The 22541-nt window shown below is 47.5% G+C and overlaps 1 protein-coding gene across 1 annotated transcript; it reads right to left on the reverse strand.

Moving 5' to 3' along the window:
- Positions 1-602: 602 nt before the first annotated feature.
- CPA4 (carboxypeptidase A4) lies at positions 603-20486 on the reverse strand. The gene is made up of 11 exons (XM_032865341.1): positions 20380-20486; positions 15790-15871; positions 15219-15353; positions 14027-14125; positions 11086-11187; positions 9645-9752; positions 8794-8904; positions 7585-7675; positions 5921-6120; positions 4868-4952; positions 603-989 (listed from the first exon to the last, which is right to left on the reverse strand). Exons 1-11 carry the CDS (start codon positions 20445-20447, stop codon positions 802-804), a joined length of 1269 nt encoding a protein of 422 aa, XP_032721232.1. The 5' UTR covers positions 20448-20486; the 3' UTR covers positions 603-801.
- Positions 20487-22541: the final 2055 nt, after the last annotated feature.

Raw genomic sequence — 22541 nt, forward strand, 5'->3', positions numbered from 1 at the left:
GGTGAGCCCATGAGGACAGACGGGGATAATTTAGCAATCCTGCTATTAGATCACCACTTCATTAAGGGTTCCTGGGTGAACAGTACCTATGGTGGCACAGATCCCCTTCTGGGATCCCAGTTACACTGTGTAACTAACGGAAGAATGTGATCAGAACTGTTGTGTCTGGGCATTTGGGGCCCAGTGAGGAAAAGTGATCCACTACTTTGTATTCAGACCCCAAACAAACAAAAACCAAAAAAAAAAAAAAAAAAAGATGGCCTCTACTGATAACCTTACAGGATTTATTTTTCAAAGACAAATATGTTCAAGAAGGAGTGAGATAAATTAGAGGAAGTTCTATGTCACCTTTGAGACTGATCTCAAAGACAGGCACTGTCGCCCACAGCATCTCCCTCGGGGCCCCAGCAGCGCAAGGTCACCAGCCTGGCCGGATGGGACAAGGCTAGGGAACTATCTTAGATGTTTTTTGGTTCTCAAAATGAGGTAGAGACGTGCCACCCAGTACGGAGTGATGTTAAGTGTGGTCTGCCCAACCAGTTATGTGAGAGGAAGGCCACACAAAGGGCTCAGTGGACCAGCAGGACTGAAACACAGCAGGGTGGCAAGAACGCCCCTCTGAGGTGCACCACCAGAATGCATGAACTTTGAGGATGAGGGCTGAGGAGGGGCTGACCTGTGCTCCCCACAAAGCCAGAGGGCTCTGAGTCACACGTGAAAGAACAAGCTCCCTTTAATCGTGGCTTCAGTGAGCACGCGTACATGAGGAGAAATAACCAGAGACAGAGCAGAGTGCCTCATCTAGTAGAGATTGTTCCGCACATGCTCCATGATGGTCTTCAGCCCCAACCAGGTCTCCTCTGCAGTGGGGATGATCTGGTTGGCTGGCAGGAGGAAGCCATAGTGCCCAGTATCTCTCAACTCAAACGTGAACGCATACTTGATGCCATGATCATACGCCCAGTCAACGCTGCTCCCACTAGCTGGATCTGTAAGTCAGAAAGAAAACACCTTTGAACCCCAGTTCCTTTCAGGGTTAGATGGGCAGGCCTCAGGAATTCTGCCTGCCCATGGTTCCTTAGGGACCTAGAATTCTTGCTGAAGGTCATCAGGCCACCAACATATGAACACCGGCCTGACCTGTATGTCTCAGTCTGTCCTGTATGATGGTCATCTTCATTCATCTCAAACCAAGAGATTTTAAATCTTCAAGCCCACCTTTTCTCTAACTCACTGTTTAGACTCTTTCCAGTCACTCAAAACCAATCTTCACAGAGTGAGACAGGAGCCTCCAAGCCAGCCCCAATGATCCCTGTCTCCTGGTTTTCACCTCCCTGGGTGGTCCCCTCCGACACTGAGTGGGGTTGCCCTGACCTGGGTAACTAACAGGAAATTGCAGGAATGATGGCGTGTGACCTTCAAGGCTGATCATAAAGACTGTGGCTTCTGCCTTGCTCTCTCTTAGAGCATTTGCTCTGGGGAAAGCCAGGCATCAGGGTGTGTGGATGGTCAGAGAGTGTCCCATCACCAGGTCTGTGTGGTGAAGAATGGAGGCCTCCTGCCAGTACTCAGCAGCTGAGTGAGCCACCCGAGAAGCAGACCCTTCCAGCCGGGTCAAGGATTTAAAGGACTCTAGCCCTTGACTGCAACCTTGGGAGAGGCCCTGAGCCAGAGCCACCCAGCTAAGCCATTCTTGAATTCCTACCCCAGGGAAAGAGTGGAAGAAAATAAACATTTATTATTTTAAGCTGCTAGGTTTTAGGATAACTTTTTACATAGCAAGAGATAACTGATAAACACAGAGAGAACGAAGCACAACCCTTGAGACTTCCCTTTGCCAAAAGGCTGTTGAAAGAGTCCTGTTTTCCTGCTTCTTCCCAGCCAAACTCAACTAGAGCAGAAACTGGCTAAAAGTGCAAAGTGTGGATGTCACTGAATAATAAAATAATGATGTCAATAGCAGCTATCATTTATTGAACATCTCCCATAAGCTGGTCATTTATATTGAAAAGTTCACATCTATGACCTCATTAATCTTTAAAAACCCAGTGAGGTGGGTATTACCGTCCTTGTTTTTCAGAGGAGGAAATCCAGGCTCAGAATGAGTAATTTATCTAAGGAAATATAGATGAAAAATGGCAGGACTGGAATTGAAACCCAAGGCCGTCTGCTAAAAAAAAGCCCATGCTTTCCTCAACCTCCTCCCAGTCCATTTAGTATTTATGGTACATGTCTGTTAAATGAAAAGATGGGTCCTTTTGTTTTCCATTATTCTTGAGGGTTATTTCTCATGGTATCACTTGTGATTTTTTAAAAAAAGATTTTATTTATTTATTTGACAGAGATACTGAGAGAGACGAAACATAAGCAAGGGGGAAAGGGAGAAGCAGACTCCCCGTGGAGCAGGGAGCCCAAGGCAGGGCTCGATCCCAGGACTCTGGGAGCAAACCTGAGCTGAAGACAGACACTTAACGACTGAGCCCCCCAGGCACCCCTCCGCTTGTGACTTTTCTAGAGATGCTGTGATGCCATGCCCCATGAGGTTATGAAACAGGCTCTCCTATAGTCTCTGAAATTCTTGTGTGGTCTCATATAATTCTACCTACTTGTGCTCTCTCTCTCGCTATCTTGCTGTTAAATAAATAAATAAAATCTTTTAAAAATGATAAGATAAATTTTAAAATTAAAAGAAATAAAAATCACACTGTATTTCCCAATTGACATTTAAAGATTATTCCCTATTCGCATCTACAGATGCACCTCATTCATTTAAGCAGGGGGCACACTGTTTCATTGTGTGCCTGCACCAAATGTGTTTTTATTCGGTACTGTACTGACGGACATTGAGGTACTCAGTAGGCTTCTGTGAGTATAAACAATGTTGTCATGAATATCCTTCTTACTCAGGATCTATCCACGAGTCAAATGAGCCTAAAGAACTTGTGTCCCAGCCCTTAGTAGTAAAGAGAGGGGAGAAGGTTGCTAGAGGCAGGTAGTCTGAAAGCAGTACAGTCTGACCAGGGGAAGGAACGGGAAAACTCTAAAAAAGCAAATGCACAAATTAAAGCAGCAAAATGGGCTTGGGGCTGCCCAGCACAGGGACTGAAAGTGCAATGTGGCACGGAAAGCCTCCAGGACATTATTACTAATGTTCAGAAGGCCACTACGTCATGAAGAAAGGAGCTTAAATCCCTTGTACATGCTCTGTTTAAAAAGGCAAGAAAGTGTGAAATTTGAGATTATTTTCAGCTAAAATGGTTAATCTAAGAAAAGGTCTGGCACTTGAAGGGACAGACGTCGACCATGCGTGTAGCTCATGTAATAACCTATGGGATCAGAGTGTTATTATACAAAAATTGATTACATTTTTGGGAAGCAAGGAGGGTAGGCAAAGCCTTTAAACAATACAGAAGATGGGCTCTTGAAAGACTTAGGAAATATTATGTCTCCCGGACAACACTCAGGGAGCGCCTTCCACCTCTGGTTCTGGAGGAATCCGATGAGTATCTCTTGGTTTTGGCAGAGCTTAGGCTGGGAAGAATGTGTTTGATGTGGGTTGACAAGGCCATCCTTTAAACTGGTGTTTGACCTAAAAGCCAGGACTGTGGTGACCCACAAAGCTCTTTCGAGAGGGCCTCACCAAAGGACTCCCACCAAGTCTCTTCACCCCTCTGCAGTCCTAAACTCAGTTCTCACTAATGGAGCAGAGGATGGAGAAACTCTCCTGAGGTGTTTCTTCTCCTAGGAGTTCCCATTTAACAACACTAATAATAATCAATCTTGAATAATTAATGGATGGTTCCCGCAATTAGCCACACAAACACCTACATCACACTAATTGCTTTATGCAGCAAGGCAGCATATGAAACACACACAAGAGTGCTGAGGTCAGATACAGAGGAGGACCCAGGAGGGGGATGGAGAAACTTCCCAGAACAGGAAGGCTGAAGGGAACAGCTAGCTGAGGTGGAGCGCTTGGATGGAGAGTTACGGTGTGGAATAGGACAGAAATACGGCAAGCCTACAGGGGGTCTGAGGGGGGACCCACTGTTGGAAAATTACTTACAGAGGAGAGACACTAGAGGGGAAAAGATGGGCACTGGCTTCAAAGGTGTCAGAACCATGCTCCTCGTGCTCGTGCTTTTATTTCCCCTTGATAGCTAGAGTCCTGGAGAACGATAGTATTCTTCAATTTGATCTTTAAGTTTAAAGCTCAGACTCATGGAATGAGGGAACTGGAAGGATCTCAGCAGGAACAGAGTGAAATACTCACATGAAACACTTCAGTGAGAAACCAAAACAAAGCTATTTCCTCAAAATGAGGTTGAAGCTGTAAGTAATGAGCCTGAAGACGCTCTTCAGGTTTGGAGCCTTGGTAGGGTTTGTTTAGGGTGTTTCTTTTGGCTTGATGCTAACCATTGCCAAGAGGACCCCCGCTCCCAGCATGCTCTGCTCCAACTTGGGCTCGTCTCCTATGGGAAGAGGACGGAGTCTCCTCTATGCCCACTACAGCCACCTCGATCTGCATCTCCAAAGGTGGGTTTCCTTTGAAAATGAAACGCTGGGCTTGAGGAACTTTTGATAAACGATGTCGGGATCTTTCATGGAATAGAAGGGACACAGACTCCAGCATACTAGCAGGACTAAACTCACCACGGGCAGGTGACACGTAGCATGACTGTAGTGACGGTACTGATGGAGACAACCGCCTACAGCAGCTATCATTCCACAGGCCTGACACATTCGGTCTATCGCTAACAGCCAAAACCATCAGACTGCAACATAGTAAGCCTAATTTGAGGCTCTCCTTCCACTTCAAGTTTCCTCTCCAAGCATTTTCTAAATAACTAATAGAGCAAGTACTTACAGACAGTGGTGCAGGTAGGACCCACTTGGTACGTCGTGCCCGAAAGGGAAGCCAGAGCTTTGGCCGCACGCCTTGCCACCTTGTCCTAGGAGGGGGAACCAGCAGAGTGAGAAAGAATGGATCCCACAACCTGACATCCCTCAGCTGCTCTGCATTGCGATGGTGTGAAAGGTTCTTGGCACTTCCTTCAAGTTTCCCTTCTGGTCTCCTCCTTTTCCATCCAACCAGAGCCAAAGCCTGATACACAGAGACATGGAGGGCTGCTCACCAACCCAACCTAGTGAATACACCACCATCTTCACCTCCCTTGAGGGATGGGAGTGTCATGTTCATGAATGTGCGGGAAGGCCAAATACGTTCCAGAGAAAACTTTCTAAGAGCTGGGTGTTCCCAGAGTGGAGGTGGAGACAGGGCCGTCCTATATGCATATGCCAACACCTGTTTGAGACCAGAATGTGGCTCACACTTAGCATGAGCCCTGCATCTACTGGGAGGTTTAGAGACTAGCTGTGGCCCCGGGCAGGGGGGCGCTCTGGAATCTACCAGTACAGAGGGAGAAGCCTGCCTTCACCCTACAGATGCCAGCCCTACTCCAGTCAGTCCACCCTAAGTGTCTCTTCACATCCTAGGGCGAGTCATTACATGTGACGCGGAGCACCCCTAGGCTATAGCTGGCACCCTACTTCAACTCTACCTTGACTGGAATGAGGAGCACCTCTCCCTCACTCACCACAATGCCACCCACAGTTTTTGGCAAGCAATGGGTCTGTCACACATTTTGGTCAGAAAAACAACTGAGAAGGAAAGGCAGGGGTCAGGCATGGTTCTTGAAAGTCACAGCAAACACAGAAATAAGGAGAACTGTCTTCTTGTCCCCAGGGGGTCTGATGGCACAATCCAAAGGACAAAAGGAGAGAAGACCAGGCCCTTAATGAAATAAGTCCAGGCTCCTGGACTGTCTCTATAAGTTGTGGAAGGACAACTGTGGCAGCACCCTGGGGTCAAGCAGGCCCAGGGCTAGGTGGGCCCTAGGGAAGGCGGCCCGTCACTCACCAGCTCATCAGCATCCGGGGCCTTCTTGACGGTGTACCCATATGGATACATCAGCAGCTGTGAGTAGCTGTGCAAGTCGATGAAGCATTTGAAATTCCCGTGTTCTTGGATGAAATCTACCACCGACTTCACCTCCACTTCCGAGTTGGCATGGGGTCCATGGTATATCTCAGAGCAAGGGTTGTCACTGGCCCCCTGTCCTGTGGGGAGTGGCCCAAACAGAAACATGAACCCATCGGCAAGAAAACAGAAATGTAGGACACTGAACCCAGAGGAAGAGCAGGAGGGGCTGGCCATGGACAGGTCGATGGAAGGAGCCCCCCTACCCCAGGAGCCTAGTCCACAATATGTGTACATGGTGGGTGGTGTGGGGGGTGGCGCAGAAGAGGGAGGGCACCGAATCTGCCACAGCTGAGGAGGGAAAACTGGAAGGATTCCTTTAAATGGATAGAGTCGACCTTGTATGGCATCACTAACAGCTGCCATAAATAATTAATATCATACCCGACAATGAGTTGTAATTAATAAGTATTTTGGATAATTAATACAAATACCAATTAATAATGAAAATGACTCCATTTATTCTGGTGTCAACTCATTCTCTTGGTTCAGATCTTAATGGCCAAGGGCTGCCAAAAATAATCTATTGTTGTGGCTAAAGCCTCCCAGTTGGCCGGTATTTAGATACTGCCTTCTGTACTGGTTCACAACACAGCTCCCTGAGGTACGTGGCCTGTGCGTAAAACCACCCTGCTTGTGGGAAGAGCTGACTTAACTTCCACGCCCTCAGTTCCCCCATTTCTCTCAGCTCCTTTCCCACAGATGCATGATTCTCCCTGCCACAGGGTGTGGGGCAGGCGAGTGTGCAGGTACAAGAAGTAGGTTGAAGACAGGACAACAGCCCAGCTGTGGAAGGGCGCGAGAGAGCACTACAGACTTCTGGAGCTGCAAGGTGAGCTCCGACCCTAACTCTTGGCCACCTGCTCCTGAGACTGTCTCCGAGTCCAATTGTCTCACTTCAGATAATAAAACTCACTCACTCGGTCAGACGAATAAGTAAGGGAACACACAGGAACACTTTACCTGGCAGCCAGTGGACATGACTGTACGGATGGTTTTTAAACAGCTGGAACTCAGAACGCGGGTCTCCTAATCCTCGTGCCCTTTCTGTGACACCAAAGGGCTGCATGTCACACTGACACATCTAAGGGTCAACTGCTGGGATTGACGTCCCACGTCCCACGATCTGGTCTGGCAGGGTGACTGTGCTAACTGCTCTCTTCCCAGTTACCACCAGGAGCCCTTCCACCTACCCAGTCGCTCGCCCGGGAGAAGCAGGGACGCCCAGGGCACAGAGCGTGGATCTGAACGTCTAAGACTAGAACCATTTTTAAAATATTAGTGTACTTTCAGGAGAACAAGAATTGCTGAGTCAGTCCCTTTCAAAACTACCCCCCAAAAATGTTAAAAACAAAAACAGAAAAACCAGAAAACAAAAAACAAAAACCCTAGACAGAGTGTAAGGAATTGGCCCACGTCTCTCTGTGAAGCAGGAATGGAGCCAGCCTGGAAACTGGTTCCCTCACTGCCCACTCAGCACCCCGTGGACCAGGCTCCCCGGGGCAGCAGGGAGGGAAAGCCACCACCCCCCACTCCCAGCCTACCTGCAAAACTAGCATTCCAATTTCTGTTTGGATCAGCACCAATGCAAGGGCTTCTAGGATTGATGGACCGTGTCTTCCTCCATAGTCGGTTCTGGAAAGACCACCAAGGAGGGGATAAGCATTCAGGGGTGGGTCAGGGTACAGGAAAAGCGAAGGTGTTCTCTGGGGTGGGGGTCCATGATGGAGCAAGGTTCTTAGCTCTGCCTGGAGGATCACTGGGGCCCCGGTGCTCACAGACTGAGCATTCTCCTCTCATCTCCCAGAGAAAGGAGGCTCGGCCCTTCGGGCTCAGAGAGAAGGACTCCCCCAAAATGCCATGATGAGAACTTTGTAACGCAAGAACAAGCCTGATGTCGCCTGAACCCTCCAAATTGATTTTTGGCTTCGGCAGACATCGTCTGCCCGAACCACCACTGGTCTGACAGGAAGTGCACGGCAACTATTTTATTAACTTGCCTGAAAAACTCAACTGAACCCAATCGAACTTCAAGCTCTGACTACAAGTGAAGAGCTTACGGGAACGAATGACACACAACAAAGAAGTCATCAGCCAAATTCAGAACGTGAGACATTCTACAGCACAATTTACCTGGTTTCTCCAACAAATGAATGACATTTTTAAAAGAGATGTGTGTGGGAGTGGGTAACCGCCGTAGATTTAAAAAGCCTACAGAGCGGCAACAACCAAATACAGGTGCAAAACCTTATTGGGGACTGATTTCAACAAACTGACTCAAAAGACATCTAAAAGATAATTGGGGGAATTAGATGATGTTAAAGAAATTCCATTAATTTTTTTAAGTGACAGTGGTGTATTGTTTGGGTTTTTTTCTTGTTTTGTTTTAATAACCATCAACCAGAGATGCATATTAAAAAATTTGGGGTCCAATAACCTGATGTCAGGGATGTGCTTTTAAACAAAAGGAAAAAAAAATGTGTGGGAGGGAAAAAAATGAAAAGAAGATTGGTTAAGTGTTGATAATTGTTCAAGATCCATGAGAGGGAGTTCATTAGACGATTCTCTCCAAGAAAAAATATTCCCTGGTGACTCTCAGCTCAGGGGATGAGTGAGAAATGGAGCCCGAGGAAGCTTGTAACGTGCACGTGGGTGGGAGTTCTCTCCCCGTTCCTACAACTGTTCGGGTGGCACAGCAAGGAATTCACCAGACTCTTCTCACCTTCAAGCCCAGCTCACTCGGTGTTACTCACTCGAGTTTGTGTGTACACATATCCATCAGGATTGGCCACAGGCAACAAGAAAATATCCATTTTCTCCAAGATGGTGGTGATGGCTGGGTCCTTCCCGTAATCAGATGCGATCTAAGCAGAGACAAGAAGCTTGTCAGCTTCTTGGGTGACCAGCTGGGGTGCCCGGTCGAAGCCCGTGTATCTTCCCCAGGTGCCCCCTGCAGCCTCTCTGTCCCCCTCATAGACAGAGCTCTCTGCAAAGCTCTTGGGGCACTTCAAACCCTCGGGGAGCATGGCCTCCTGATGACATCAACTGCAGAGTCTGGGGCTGCCTGGTTGATTCCTTCCTTCCAGGGGGTGGGAATAAGGGAGGGAAGAGCCACACATCATCATAGTTTTGGGGAACCTGGGCCCCCACGCTAACCGGTAGGGAAAGTACATCCTCCACACGCAACACCCCTCCTCTGGCTAGTGCTGCCTCAAAGCAGACTCTGGGGGGGGGGGGCACATGCAGACAGCCTGAGATCCTTGAGGGTCTAGAGGGCTAGGATGGGCTGATAGCAAAGTTGGTCTGAGTTTCGCTGCAGAGAAGGCTCTGCTCCCTTTCTGTAGGACTGACTATGGGCTCAGGATTTCGGGTCTATTTCTACAGCTCATTAGCTTGCTCGCTGCCATGAATGGACTTTGTCATTTAGCCACAGTGGCTTGACCAAAGGACTCTGACCTTTTGCTTTTCCAACCCAAAAAGCCCTCCCTCCAACTGTTTCTGGGCTGAGTACCTTCCCACCTCATCCCCCCAGGCCCAGCCTCCTGGGACCCTGCAGGGGCACCCTGGCCCCCCAGAATTGTCAGCTAATACCACACGACATGACCTTCCTCGCAGTCCAGATCGCCGTGGCCTGCGAGATCCACTCCCGGGAATGGATGCCTGCGTTCAGCCAAACGGCTGGCCGCCGCCGCCTGCCTTCTGCGGTGCTGAACTGTGGAAGGACAAAGAGGCCTGAAAATGACCCTCCTGCCCGTGTCTCCACTCACTTCTCCTCTCCCCAGCTCACCCCTATTCATTTAATCAATTTAAGATAATTCAGAGACCAACTGTTCCTGAGGGTACCATCTATTTATCAGGTTTATCTGTGACCAGGGAGCTTAATTGGTTGGCTGGCGAGGCACGGCCGTGGCTCCGGGCCACTTGAGCCGCTCCAGGGTGGGAAGCAAATGGCAAGGGGAAACAATTGCTATTGTGAATGATAATGCCAGTGTGATTAGAGATAATATTATGTCTCTTGAAAGACCTCAAATGGTACCCCAACAGAGAGAGGCCCGAGAGTGCATGAACCGGCCTGTTCCAGCTGATGCAATAAATGAATTTGATTTTACAAGGAGGAAGACAGAGGTTCACTACAGCTCTTTGCAAATGGCATTAAATGAGTTCTGGCTCCTACCTTTTAGTGTGGGGTCCGGCCACCTTGGGTCAAAGCATGGTGCTAATGAAGCCAGAGTCTCCAACAGGTTGGCAAATCGTCTAAATTTATGTGGATTATTTCAGAGCGACCGGCTCGGTGGCAAATCTCCTCTGGCTGGTAATTCAAGCCAGGAGCCTGGGTTCTTCGGGGCTTATAGGACACTAAGGATCTGACAAATTCTTAGCACCCTCACTTGTTCCATGCTTCATATCTCCAAATTCCTTTTTATTCATTTGGCTGGGTTATTTATGTAATTTATGTCCCTGCCATAAATTCTCTACCTCTTTTGCCAATATAGACCTGAATCTGTTAGAAATATCTAGAAGTTAGGCTTTGTGCAGCCAAGGATCATAGGCTGGGCTTAAAATTACATCAACCCTAAAATTAGCTTCCTAGATTGCTTTTCCAATAAGTACCCCTAAAAGTAGAATAGAATTTGTAGAGCAATCCCAATTTGACTTGCTTTTTGGAGGTACGAATGAAGGCAAAAGATTGTGGCCCATCTGAGCACTTTCTGGAATGCTAACAGACCCACCCCACCCCCATCCCCATCCCCCTCACCCACTCCATCCTCTCCCACCCATGACCCTTCCCCCCAGCTGATCCTGTCTTTCAGTCAAAACTTGCAACGGGATGGTCTCCTTCTATGTTCTAACTCCTTCCACATTAGGCAAAAACAGGGAACTCTCAGTCACACCAAAATTGAGCCCCAGAAGATGTCTACCCATGCCTCTGAAGTCAAGAAGAGCCTAAAAACCTCCCTCCTTCAGAGGTCTGAGGGCTGGGTCCTGGACACAAGGGACCAGGAGCCTGAGTCCAGCCAGGCCTCTTGAAGAGCCTCGGGCCTCACCTTCAGTACATACATGGGCCGGTTTTCAAACGAATGCCCAATCTTCACCCTGGTCGCCAACTTGGGAAAATCTCCGGCAATGCTGTCCATCTCATGGTAAATCTAAAGCATGGAAAGGTGGACTCAGGGGCATTTGAAAATTTTGTTTTCAGCTCTGGGTAGGTATCTGTGAACTTCATCTTACTTACCCCAATGACTTCTTCATTGATTTGATCAATGATTAGATCCAGCCCTGTGATCTCAGGGTTGACAATATTATCACCATGGAATACTTATTCTTGAAGAACTGCCTTAAGAGCCCTTTTCTACAACATTCTAGAGAATAACACATTTTATCTGTCCATAAAATTATAGGCCACTAAACTAGAGAGACTTGCACACAGACTCCTCTAGCGGTGTGGTCCTTCATGCCACACCAGAAGGGAGAATCAGCAATTGCCCCATTCGGCCAAGGTTCTTGAAAACGGTCCTCTTCAAACCTTTTGATCACTTTCTCTACCAGTTTTTTTAATTAGCATACACTATATATATACATTTATGTATTTGTTTTATAATAAATATTTGTTATGTATATAACATATATACAATACATTATGTATACCACCAGAATAATGTACCAATAAGTGCATTATTAAAAAAGAAACAAAATGGTAGCATTAATAATAAGTATAAACATATGTAGAACGTAAATAGAAGTTGTAATAGTTTCTTCCTCCAACCCAGTGAAGCGTCTTGCTTATACCCTGTAGTCTGAGCCCCTCTTTGGAGATTCCTCTAACGGCCTTAAGAGAATGAGTGAAGAGCTGTAAATCACGGCGGCAAATGCTTCCATTTGGTTTCAATTTCTAAAAAAACTTGATTTAAATAGGGTTCATCCATCTTAGTTGCTCAAAACTACTGAGGGCAAAAGAAGGAAATAAAGAAATGTATGTTTAGACCTTAAAAGTGGAAGAGGGAGCCGTACAGAGAAGAAAAATACACGATTGATATTGACTAAAATTCCAGCTTCAGTGGTCTGCCAGAGCAGCAGTCAGTATGGCAGACTGAGCAGAAGCAAGAAACCGCTCCCCAAATACATACTCAAGACAGAGAAACTACAATGAAAATAATTCCCAGCCAAGCTTAAAAATCAAGAAAGGAGACATTGCAGGGGCGAGAAATGAAAAGGGACCTAACCAGCTGAGTGGAAGGCAGAAAATGGAGCCTCGGGACCAGTTATCCGCTGTAGGCACTGAGGGTTTACAGCAAGTCAGGAGTAGTGATCGAGGGCACAGGAACCGGGGTGGGCCAAGGAGCTGGAACTTGAGAGCTGAGAACCGGCCACTCCAGCCATGAAAAGGGCTTGGAAACTCTACCTACTGACCCTAGAGAGTGAAGCAAAAGCCGGATACCCACCCTGAACCGTGAGAGGCAAGAGAGTCCCCCAGGAGAAGTTAAAACACCAAGCTATATTGGGAGGGAAGGGTCCAAATTCACACTGCCAGCATGAGGAGGAAACTCAGCTGGCAAACAACAGAAACAACGCAACAGCAACAAACACACAGGAAAACGGAAACTGGAAACCCTGGCTGAGACAGACATGAGACTCCCACCAGAGACCCTAAGCAGGCCTAAGCAGTTACAGGACGAGAGCTCTTCAAAGCTGTTTTTAGAGAGAACTGCATGTGATCAAGCCAAGAGGGAGACCGTACACCGAGGCACAGCAGAAGGCCTCACAGGGGACGGGGGATGTGGGGGAAGCTGCAATCAGACGGCAGTGACCCCTAAAGCCGTAGAGCAAAACCAAGCCCATGAGAAAGTGCAGCTCCCATAGCGGGCAGGTGAGGGGATGGCATTCCCGGGGTCTTGGGTGACATTTGCAACCACTTAGCTCAGCTAGGGAGTGTGCCACGCTAACGAGGCTCACGTCACGGGTCTGATGCCTGTGTGAGCCCTGAGCTCTGCTTTTGTCCGTGGCCCTGGACTGAACTCCTAACTTTATCCAGCTGCTTTGCAGATGTATGTCATTGGTCACAAAAGGGATCAAGGGGCAGTGCAGTTGGAAGTGTATACAATAAACAAAGCTACTGACAATCATGGGAAAGAAGTGAAAACAGTTGGTCAACCTTGAAAATAATCCCTCATCTAGAAGAAAAACAGCTCAAAGCCTATGTCTCACAAAAAGCATGCCAGGAACCCCATCTTTGGTTATAAAGAATAATGCGTATGCAGGTATGGGAAGGAGAATAACAATTTCCTTTTGAGATGTTGTTCTGAGCTAGTAGAGAGTTTCTAGACTAATGTAGAAGACATTGAGGGTCGTAAGGAAACTGTAGGCTATCTGATGCAGCCCCATTCTATAGCCCCTCTTGATTCCTCAAGTTCTAATATCATATTAAGTGGTTCTGCTCCAAATTTTTTATTGGAAGTGTTTGCTGGATTACCTTGAAAGTCAGTCATCTATATAAAGTGGTTTTTAACTAAACACAGCACCAAAACACATTAGAGTACAAATATACATTATAAGTAATCATGATAAATGAGTGGAAATATTTGGTTAACCTTGGAAATAACCACTTGTCTACTTGCCTGGAATAAGTAACATTTTAATCTGGGTGAGTAAAATACAGGGATTATGGTGGGGTATAAGAAGGTTGAATTACAAGGATGGAAATGATTGTAATTATTTCATGGTTTTCTTTCAGGGGTTGCCTCAGGAAGGAAGGATGCATGTGGGAGAAAATGTTCAGTTGTGTTTCACTATGCTCTTAGGTGCTGGTGGGAGATAAACAACCCAAGAATTACCAAAAAACAAAACAAAACAAAAATTGAAGTGTTCACATTTTAGCCCCTTAGTAAAGGGGTATTGCGCTATGGACCAGGGCTTCCTCCAAGTAAGAAAAGGGGTTACAAAACCCAAGATGCCAATGACCTTGATCTTAACCTGCTCCGAGACACTTACAGCTTCCAGGGAATGGTAGGCCCCATAGTTGAATTTTTTACTGCTCCGCTCTTGCCCTTCATTGTGTTGCATTTCTTCATCTTCGTTATCTAAAAGGGCCTAAAACAGACACGGCAATGCTGTGAAGTGACTCACTGGAGATGGAGGTTCAAGTTGTTTCTGCCACATTTTGGCATGAGCTGGCCAAGATGGCGGCACCCTCGGCACACAAACGTCAAGGTGTAAAAGGGGGTCAGATTTCTTCCACATATCTACAAAAGCTTATTTCTTGGCATCCAAAGTACATCACCCCATTCAAAACCCACTTACTCCCCAAAAGCAGCATATGTGCTATTTGGTTATTCTGCACTATGAATTCTCTAGACATCGGCCCGCATCTGGTATCCAGTGCCTCTGAAATACACAGCTTGGGAAACCATTCAGAAACAAAGAAATTCTTATAACCACTCATACTTTGAAGGCTCCTGGCAGATGTCTGTGACATGTGAGGATGATTAATAAGCTCACAGCTGCTCACGCCATCAGGAAACTCCCGGGCCAAATTGCCAATTAGTCCATAACCCACCTCGGTGAAGGAGAGAACATGAGCCAGACACTGTCCTGCTGTTCTGATACAGGTCGTGAGGCTGGTGTCTGGCTTGGGTGGTGATGTTCCTGCTGCTGAGAACTACAGGTGACATTCCCTCGTTGTCAAAAGATGCTTTTCATGACGAGTCTCCAACATACTCCCCCACCCCCGCACACACACTTTTCTTCCCTCTTGACTTCAAATACAACAAGGGAGAGAGGGTTTGTATTTGTGGGGCATCTTTGACAGACCAAGTACTGTTGGGCATTTCACATACACTTAATATATTTTATTTTCTCGATCAGTTGTATGAAGTTGGCATCGCTGCTACTACCATTTTACGGATGAAGAAATAGAGGCTCAAGATGTTAATAGCTTGTCCAGAGCCACACAGCTGATAGCAAAATCAGGATTCGGATCCAGGTCTGTCCAGTTCCCTAACCTGGGTATGCCCTTCCTACAACAACATGTTCCCACTAAGAAGTCACTGCACTTTACTTCCATGGACCTCAATGAGTTCATTTATAAAATGGAGAAGGATAAGATGAAGACTTGCACATGTCTCAGGTCCACTCTGGGTGCTTTGTCCTATACAAAACCAGTTAAGGACCATGGCCTACCCACCTGCAGGTCTTTAATTGTCACTGAGTACTCTAAGCCCTGGGACTTCAAGAAGGATTTGACTGGCTGCAGACTGACAGATGGGACCAAGACATCCACAGGACGACTGAAGGTGGAGGGAGATTTCCAGACGTTGAGCTGAAGAGAACGGAAAATAAAACCAGGTTAAAGGACAGTTCAGGTAAAAGGCACAATGAGCTCATTCTTCTCAAACAACTGCCAAAAGCCAGGATGATCCCTGAGGAGCTGGGTTCTGACCAAGGGAAAACTCTGCCCATTTCACAGCTGTGTCTGGTCAGGCCTACCCAGAAGGCAAGACCTGGCCAACTCCAAGAAGTAGTAAGTCAATGATAGACAGAAAGAGGGAGCCCACCGTTGAGGGTGCCCAGTTTCCAGGACAGCAGTGCCGTGATCTATAGCACTTCTCCCCACCGGCCCTCACAATCGTGTGAGGGCCCACTGACTAATACAGGACTATACACAAAAACTCTCCAGGAGTAACAATGCCGGTGGTGCAAGAGTCTTCTGTCACTGAAGTCAGAGATACTCAAGAGGACTCAGAAGAGCCACGTACCTTCAGGTTGTCTGAATTCACTAGCTGACTTAGTTTGCTGATCTCGTCTCCATTTCTGACGTTAATCCTAAAAACTTGGTCCCTGGAGGGGAAAAAAAAAAAAAGCAAAAGATAATGGTGAGCTTTCAGCTGGCAAATAAACCCCAAGCCTATGTCCCAGACATAACTGGGCCAAATGAGAGGAAATGGTCTAGTCTTTGGTTATAATGTATAGCCATTAAAAATAAGACTACGTGGCAAATATGAAAAAGTGCTTATAGTATAACTTGAAGGGAAATATTAAGTGAAAGAGCAGGACACAAAATTGTATGTATGCCATGATTACAAGTATGGAAAAAGCAGATGCATTGGAAGAAAAACAGACAACGGAAATATAGCAAATGCTGACAGTGCTTATGTCCGGGTCGTGGGATTATGGATGACTGACTTTTTTTCCCCTTGTATCTGTTTTCTGTAATGTGGTCATATTACTTTATAATGAAAAACATATATATTTTGCAGAGAGGAATGTTCCTGAGTTACACGCAAAGCTAACTCAAGACATAAAGAAGCACTTCTTCACTGTCAGGGGCCAGGACTGAGACTCTGGCTGAAGGTCCACGCTGGAAAGAGCTGGAAAAGGGAGCAGACCTTCCATCCTTGGAGGGTTAGCTATTTGCTGGGTGGTCTCCCAATCCCGTCCGGCTCCAGAACGCTATACAGATGTGAAGTACAACATGGGCTGGGTGCTGGGGCTGACTTGGGATTCAGTCCTCCCCAGGGGGGCCCTGAGAAGGCCCAGAAGGGAGCCGGCCAGTCCCGAGCCCCCCTTTGTTGTTTGTCCCGAACTTGCTTCATCTACACCATTTAGCTTCCGCAGCAGCGGCAGGGGCCGAGGCCCCCGAAGTCCTGTGTGTGGGCGGGAGAAGGCCGAGCCTGAAAAGCTGCCTTTGTGCTCTCAGCCGGCTCAGGGAGCCAGGGGGAGCCATTAGGCCGTTGCTAGGTGACCGCCCGAATGAATCCGCACTCGACGCTGTCACATGCGTCATCCCTTTACCCGAATGAATGCGGGAAAAGCTGCTGGAGAGGGCTGTGAGCTGAAGGACCTGTTGACAGGGAAAATGGTTCTGTCACAGGGAGCTAAATGTGCAGCCTCACGTGGCAGAACCGCATCTTCTCGTCAGAAAACCGGCTCGATCCAGATGGGACTCTCAGGGTCTCGCTTTGTTCTGGGAGGTTCTGGAGACTCTCCAGGGGGTCTCGTTCAGCCCTAGAGACGCCAGGTCCACCACAGAGTGGCTTCCCCTGCAGGCGGTGGGTCTGGAGGAAATGCCAGCTTTCTCCCCAGCCCACCCAGGCCTTGGAAGTGGGCTGCCAAGCACAAGCCCTGGGAGCTACTGAGGCCACGGAGGAGAAGCCACTGGCCGGGCAGGTCTCAGTCAGAGCCCAACAGGCCTGCTAGGGGTTGAACTGCAGCCCTGAAAAGGTGGGGAGTCAAACCACCATTTCCCCGACACAGGCAAACAGCCTCCCAAAAAAAGGAACAGGTTTAAAACAGAAGGGAAATCCTTACTCCTGGCTAAGTACCAGGGCCCATCTGCCGAACTTATGCTCTGTCACAACCCACCCCCAACACTCCAGAAAAAGAGGAGTCTTTAAAATGAGTGTTCTAGAAAGCACCTGTGCACTGACATCTCTATCGGCAAAATGAGGCATCGTAAAATACAGCATTAACCAGAACAATGACAAGGAAGGAGGGGAAGGAGAAGGAGCAAGAAAAAAAGAGAGGAACGTAAGAAAAAGGGGCTCTCCAGAACACGAAGATCACATTACACAAGCATCCAGAGCACACATTTTACTTTTCCCGGATTGGAGACCTCACAACAGAGCTTCCACACTCCTGGGCACAGTCCACGACAGTAGAACACGGTGGATCTAACTGGCCCTGAGCGTGAAAAAATCCACAGCACACTCCATCAGGCCCTATCAGCCAAGCTACAGAGGACAAAGATGCAACCCGAGTGCAGAGAGGCCGAGTGGAAGGATGGGTGCAGAGTGGAGCCTTTCCCCAACTGTCTCTCCTCCGCCTCTCCCTCCTCCATCCTCTCAGCTCCAGCCTCATTGAAATCCCAAATTCCCCATGTCCTTTGCCCTTCCATGCCTTTGCACATGCTGTTCCCTCTGCCCGGATGCCAAGCCCTTTTCCTTATCTGCCTGGCAATCTCACACCCAGGCTCTAGAACCAACTGTCAGCACCCATGAGGTTCTCCCTAACCTAGAAGGAGAGTCTTCAGATGGTGCTAAAAAAGCGGGGAGGATGGGGTGGATCTAACACCGTTCTCGTGAGCCTAAGTCCATCCAAACCTAGAAGTAGAAAGAACGTAAGGAGGTGTCCAGTGAAGGCCAGCTATTTTCTAATCGTCCTTGTCTCTATCTGAAAAATGCTCTTTCCCGGTCCTGAGAGTTCCGATAGCTGAACACAACCTATCTCTGTGGTCTGGAAATCCATTCAAAGAGCTCAAACTCCCTGAAAATGGAAGATGGGTCTGGGAGAGGGGATATGTTGGAATTCGCAAGTTGCCGTGTTGACCCCTGTGACTCCACACAGGTGCTCTTATGATGTGTTCATTCCAGCCTCTCCCACACCTGCCGCCATCCAGCTGCTACCAGCGGAGTGACGGATGCTTTCCTCTCGCTCACCCTCCCACTCATCCCACATTCTGACAGCCAACAGCCCCGCTGGTGCCGAGCTTCTATGCCTGCGTCAGTTCCACGCACACAAGCCAAGCGCCTGTCCTTTGTGCCTTTCTCACCCATACCCCCAGCCACCACAAAAGTTGATTTCACGGAACCCGTAGCTGCCTGCCAGCTACTGCCAATGCTCCAACTGGTTCGGCAACTACATTCCTGTACGCTGTCTGTCCTGCACCTCTAGGCATCCTGGCCGCCGTCCCATCCTCAAGATGACCAAAGGGCAGGACAGAAGATACCAGCAGAATGAGACACTGGGGGCAGTGGGGCATTAAACGGAAGGAACAAAAGCTGGGGAGGGGGGTGGTGAGGGTAGGGGAGAAACCCCATCATCTTCATCACCACCGGTACTGTCCCTCCTCCTAGCCAACCAGTGTTCTGGCTTCCCACCACTTGAATTCTCATAGAGGCCAGCTTCCCCTTGCTAGAAAACGGTCACTGAGCTGGGTGTGAGGGCCATGTCTCTGAGCGCTTGGAAGGATCCCACCACCCTTCCTGGGTCCCCACGACAAGGTGAGAACAGATTTTGGGATGAGGACGACACTGTCTGCAATTAGCTCGTGCACACAGCCCTTTCTGTGTAAGCTCCACTCCCACGGTGGGCACTCCAGCACCAGGCCCTGCTGTCTCAACTGGGGCGTCCACCACATGGTAAGTAAAGTCTGTATCCTGAGAAATAAAGATTTTTCCGGCCATGTGAATAGCTGCAGCGAGAGCCTGACAGCTCCATGCTTCAGCCCACACGGCAGCGAGCATAGTCATTACACGGTGGAAAAAGCTTCTCTGGCCACCTGCTATGCCTAAGCCCTCTGAGCTATTCGACAGTAGACACCAGGTGTGAAAAGAAGTCATCACCATAAAAATTACTCAATCTCATATAAGTAATTACCTCAATAAACAAACCCCAAGTCCCTTTAGCCAGCTAGCATATGAAAGAGTAGACGAACAGATAGAGATATCTCTGTGAGATAGACGATTCTCCCCTGCTTACCAGTTAAGTGGGCTTGAGCAGGTTCCTTAACCTTTCTGAGGCTGAGTTTTCTTCATGTTTAAATTGAGGAAAATAACACCCCCGCCTGGCGGAGTTGTTGCGAGACCCAAAAGATAATGCACATGAAAGCTCTTTGCAAATGGCAAAGCATTAGGCAGTAATGAGTTATTCGAATTCAGTCTTCCAGCAGGGGACCACAGCATCCTTTCATCTATCCTACCGCCCAAATGTCCTCTCCTCTGCAGACCACAAAGCATTCCGCACGGACCGTGTTGAGCATGTATGTACATATGCACGCACACCCACACACACGCACGCACACACACGCACATGCACGCACACACAATCCGGCTGTAACCTTTCATCCCAATTCTCACCACTGTGGCTAGGCGAGAGCTAGCAAATCTCCGTGTCCCAGATGCTGACGAGAAAGCCCCAGGTCTACAAAGCCTTACCCGCTAACGGAGAGGTGACACCAAAAAGTCAAAGACCCAGGTTTTCCCCTAAGCACGGCAGAAATTGAACAATTGCTGGTAGTTCTTGGTACTTCATAATAGAGAAGTGAAAAAGTAAAAGAGGCCTGGAACTGACCTTAGAAATAAGAACTGGGAAGGAAAAGAATTGGCAGGAGATTAGGGGAGCCAGGGAGGGACTGCGGAGGCCACCTGGTCCCGATTTCATAGGCATGACTGAACCTGACAAAGAAGGAACTTGCCCGGGATGACACAGGGCAGAACTGGGCCACGAGCTCATGTCTTCTTTTCCAATGGCAACTCCACTGGAGATATAACCAGCCCATCATTTTCAAATCCATTTGGTTCCCATAGCACTGAACCAACCAACTAATAATAAATCCAAAAGGAACTTACCCAGAAAACTTTTCTCGGCCACAGACGCTGAGCCCAATAAGGGCCCCAAAGAACAATATCCACTTCATGTCCCAAGGGTGTCAGTCCCAAGGCTGTCAGTCATAGAGTGGCTGAGTCAAGCTGTATTTATAAGAAGTCTGAGGCAGACTCATGTCCCCAAAAATGCTAATGTGATTCCCAAGCACCCTTGCAACCGTGATGGTACATCAGGCGGGCCCCTACCAATGCCTCTTCCATTCCTTTTGAGTGATAAAGGCCTCTTGATTTACAAGGCCAGGAACTTGATCCTCAGGCTGGAAAAGTCTGTGTCAAGGGCACCATATTGCTCATCATTTGGTATTTAAATAGTGTTTTTTCAGTAAATAGGGAAGTCCCAACAGTGCTGGAAAGAATTTATACTGATAGGAGAGGCCAAATTCTAAACCCTAAATGAGGTTACCTCTAGAGTTAAAAAAATAAATAAAGTGAAGACTTGATAAGACCTGTCAGAGAATTTCACCATGATGATGAGGGTTTGTGACCTCTGTTAGGAATCTGACATCTAACTCTTAAGACCCCACTAAAAAAGTAGAAATACATGAGGTCAGTGGGATAGGAAGAAGCTTAGTCTGGATAAAATATCAGTTTTCCTTGCAGTCTGAGTAAAGGTAAGGCTTAATGGTATTATTAATAATGAGACTTTCTTACATTTGCTAGACTCTGAATCTGGTATCCTTTCCACCAAATCACATGAGAATAAATGAAAGGTACTCATAATCTCCACAACTTCTTCAGGGATTCTAAGCCCTTCGAATCTGTTCTGAGAGCTCCAAATCCTCAAATTCAGAGCCCCAAAATGAAAGCCTCCCCCATCCCATTGTCCCCATGGTCTACATCATTCTTTCTGCTCTTGCTCAAGGCAGAGTGGATACAACCAAAGGTCATTGTCAGCGGTGCTAAAGAAAAATTTTTCTGATACTTATTAAAACTGTAAGGAAGACTTTATTCATTTATTATTACAATAGGGTTCATGCAACAGGAGAGTAATTGTGTTCAATTCCAAGTTTAGTGAAGACAGCAGAGTGAGGGGTCAGTGGATGGAATACTGCTAAGGGAAAACATCAAGGGTAGGGGGCTTCTTGTTTAACTGGACTCACAGGGTTCTTACCAAAGGCAGACCAAGAACTTAGTCATCAAAGGTGGAAGATGAGGAATTCAATTTGATATCAAGGACTGGGGGATGACTTAGGATTCTTTGCTAAGACTGACTTAGACAGGGCCCAAGGACAAGGCCTAGTCCAAAAAAGGGCTCAGAGAAGTCCAAGTAAGTTTGAGTCAAGGAGAGTCTTTGTAAGGAATCATAGAGCTGGGGGCTTTATCAGGACTTTTTCATCCTTGCAGCACTGAAACTGAACTCCTACGCACGCCCTGGTCCCTAACAATGGATATCCAAGATCGATTTCAGCTTTGAAATTAGTAACAAGAAAAGATGGGAGCCGAATCTGCAAGAAATGCGAACTAAAGAATCAAGTACCCAGAATTCTAGGCAAGCTGGCATTCACTTCCCACCTTCTTTTCCCATAGAAAACCATCAAGAGGAAGAAAATGTCAATCCCTAATGGAAGTAAATGTCTAAAAAGAAGTTATGTAGAATCTGAGACCCAGGTTTGATGGGGCAACCAAGAGGAACGAGTGTCATTGGTTTGGGTCCCAACTAGTTTTTATAACGCAGCATACTGGAAATGGGAAAAAGCCAAAGGCAACAATGGGACCAGAGAATACGTAAGTACCTAGGATAATGTATGGCACGATGTAGTTGTTTAATTAGTATTTATTGAATAAAGAAACTCGAGGGTGCCTGGGTGGCTCAGTTGGTTGGGCGACTGCCTTCAGGTCAGGTCATGATGCTGGAGTCCAGGGATCAAGTCCCGCATCGGGCTCTCAGCTCCATGGGGAGTCTGCTTCTCCCTCTGACTTTCTCAGGTCTCATTTTCTCTCTCATGCTCTCTCTCAAATGAATAAATAAAATCATAAAAAAAAAAGAAAAAAGAAACTTGAAAGTCACTTGCTAGCTCTAAAATGTTACTCTGTTAAGGTGAAGGGGCGGGGTGCCTGGATGGCTCAGTCAGTTAAGCACATGCCTTCAGCTCAGGTCATGATCCCAGGTTCCTGGAATAGAGCCC

The sequence above is a fragment of the Lontra canadensis genome, unplaced genomic scaffold (assembly GCF_010015895.1).
Source record: "Lontra canadensis isolate GAN:19392208 unplaced genomic scaffold, GSC_riverotter_1.0 scaffold2, whole genome shotgun sequence".
In the NCBI taxonomy this organism is placed as follows: Eukaryota; Metazoa; Chordata; class Mammalia; order Carnivora; family Mustelidae; genus Lontra; species Lontra canadensis.

Coding starts and splice junctions, on each gene's coding strand:
- CPA4 (XM_032865341.1), bottom strand. CDS start 20,447: ATGAAGTGGATATTGTTCTTTGGGGCCCTTATTGGGCTCAGCGTCTGT. Junction 7,676..8,793: donor ATGTGTACACACAAACTCGA/GTGAGTAACACC, acceptor TGGTCTTTCCAG/AACCGACTATGGAGGAAGAC. Junction 990..4,867: donor TCCTACCTGCACCACTGTCT/GTAAGTACTTGC, acceptor TCTGACTTACAG/ATCCAGCTAGTGGGAGCAGC.